The 2114-nt window shown below is 58.1% G+C and overlaps 1 protein-coding gene across 1 annotated transcript in view; it reads left to right on the top strand.

Annotated features, from left to right (window-relative positions):
* The first annotated feature begins 893 nt into the window (after positions 1 to 893).
* The window catches only part of MPC2 (mitochondrial pyruvate carrier 2), a 14047-nt gene continuing 12826 nt past the window's right edge, over positions 894 to 2114 (top strand). The window contains exon 1 of the mRNA XM_006764187.2: positions 894 to 1264. Coding sequence (XP_006764250.1) covers positions 1156 to 1264 — 109 coding nt within the window. The 5' untranslated portion in view covers positions 894 to 1155. The remainder of the gene's footprint in view (positions 1265 to 2114) is intronic.

Below are 2114 nucleotides of genomic sequence, written 5' to 3' on the forward strand. Positions count from 1 at the left end.
CAGGCATATTTTATTCTCGCTCATTAATCAATCATTTACTGGACTCAGAGAAGGTAAGAAACTTGCCCAAAGTCCTGGAGTGGGAGCTCCAGGACTTGAGTCCAAGTCTGACTCAAAGCCCAACCCTTGAAGGTTATAAAGATAAATCAGACACTTTCTGTATTCATGGAGTTCCCTGTCTAGTGGTAGAGACAAATGGAGAGAAAGTAACTATCAAGTAAAAATGAAATGTGCTGAATAGAGATAAAAATGGATCAATGCAGCAGAATGTTATGGGAGAAAGTCCTGGATTCACATCCCAGCTCCCCACCTGTGATCTTGGGCAGGACCTTTTCCCTCTCTGTGCCTCACTCCCGCAGGGGGCGGGGGAGGAGGCGGAGGCGGCCGCGGCTCCGCCCTCTCCCCGCTCTCGACCCCTCCCTGCGGGCTTTCTCGCGAGATGACGACCATCCGGGGGACGGGATTCGCTCGATCCGGTCCCACCGAGGAAAAGCCGCCTTCATCCTAGAAAAGCAGGTTCAGGCCCCTGCAACCAAATCCTCCATCCTGCAAGGATAAACGAGGAAGCTGAGATCTGAAGTTTCTCGCTCACGAGTTCCATCCCAAAGGAAACAAGAGGGTTGTGCGCCGTCATCTTTAGTTGGGGCACGGCAGGCCCGACAGCCCATTTTAACTATGGGCCTCCTTCATCAAAATGAAAGGGGGGCAACTTCACTTTCCCTTCTCCAACATGGCCTCGAGGGCAGGAAGGAGAAATAGGAGGTTCGCGCCGGGCCACGCCCACTCCGTGGGGCAGGCCAATCACCGAGGGCAGCTCCGCTCGCGCACGCGCGCTGCGCCGGGCTCCCGAGGGATCGCGGAGGCGATTCTGACCCGGGTTGCCATGCCTCCCCTCCTAGTGGGCGGCGGGCGGGCCGAGGGCCGACCCGGGGCGGGCCGTCGCAGAGCCTCCGCCTCCTCGGCCTTCTCCGGGCCCAGGCCCCAGGGTGATTCCCCAGCGGGACAGGCTGAGCGGCGGCAGGGAGAGCATCCGAGGGGAGCGTAGGACGCGAGGCCCTGAGGCCGGGAGAGTGACAGGCTGCCCTTCGTCGTCAGCCGGGGACGAGTACGCTGCTACCCTCGCGCCCGCCCGGCCACGATCCCTCGTCCGCAGAGATGTCAGCCGCCGGCGTACGGGGCCTGAGGGCCACCTACCACCGGGTCCTCGATAGAGTGGAGCTCATGCTGCCTGAGAAATTGAGGCCGCTGTACAACCACCCGGCAGGTAATGGCTCCCGCCGAGACCTTGCCTCTGGGGCCCGCGGACACCTCCGTCGCCGGAGGTGTCACCTACACCCTCGAGTGAACGCGTCTACTTTCTCGCCTTTCCCTGCTGTTCCCTTTGCCTCGTCCACCATCTTTCACCAGCCTTGACGACCTGTGTCGCACCCCCTCCCTTAGGCGCGACTCCAACCCGGTCGGGCTTCTGGGCTGGGGCCTGCCTGACCCATTCCCACGGGCCCCGAGCGCCGTGGCTCCGGAGGGTTTGGCGGGAAAGGTCACACCGCCTCCTCGTCCAGCTGGCAGAGCCGAGCTTCGGAGCCTGTCATTCCCCGGCCCGTGGGTCTAGCTTAGGTCCGTCCTTCGTGAAATGACTGGGTGAGCCACCCCTGCACCGTTTTGCGTGGACACACCTGGATTGCATCCAGATGTGCCCCTTACTGCAGGCGTGACCTTGGGCGAAACCCTAGATCTTGTCGTCTTTGTAAAATGGTCAAGGTGAGAGTTAAATATAACATGCATGTTTGTTCATTCGTGCTCAGTAAATGTTTGCGCGCTCTCTTGTCCTGTTGGAACACAGTGTTCTTGTGGTTGAAAAAATACATATATTTCCTTAGGAAACGGGAAGATCCCAGGCCCTCCCACTCTGTATTTATGATCCGGAATTCTCTACCCAATGGGCAGCAATAACAGTTATCTGGGAACGAAAAGCAGATCTCTTTCAAGCCTAAGAATTTGCAAAGGAGAAAAATCTGCTATAAACTGAAATATTGAAGTGCAACCCTCAAAGGAGCCCTTTTAGCTGACTCCTCTCTAGGAGCGTTGACTGTCCCCCCTTATCCCTGCCCCCCGCC

This window comes from Myotis davidii, unplaced genomic scaffold, assembly GCF_000327345.1.
Source record: "Myotis davidii unplaced genomic scaffold, ASM32734v1 scaffold401, whole genome shotgun sequence".
NCBI classification, from domain to species: Eukaryota; Metazoa; Chordata; class Mammalia; order Chiroptera; family Vespertilionidae; genus Myotis; species Myotis davidii.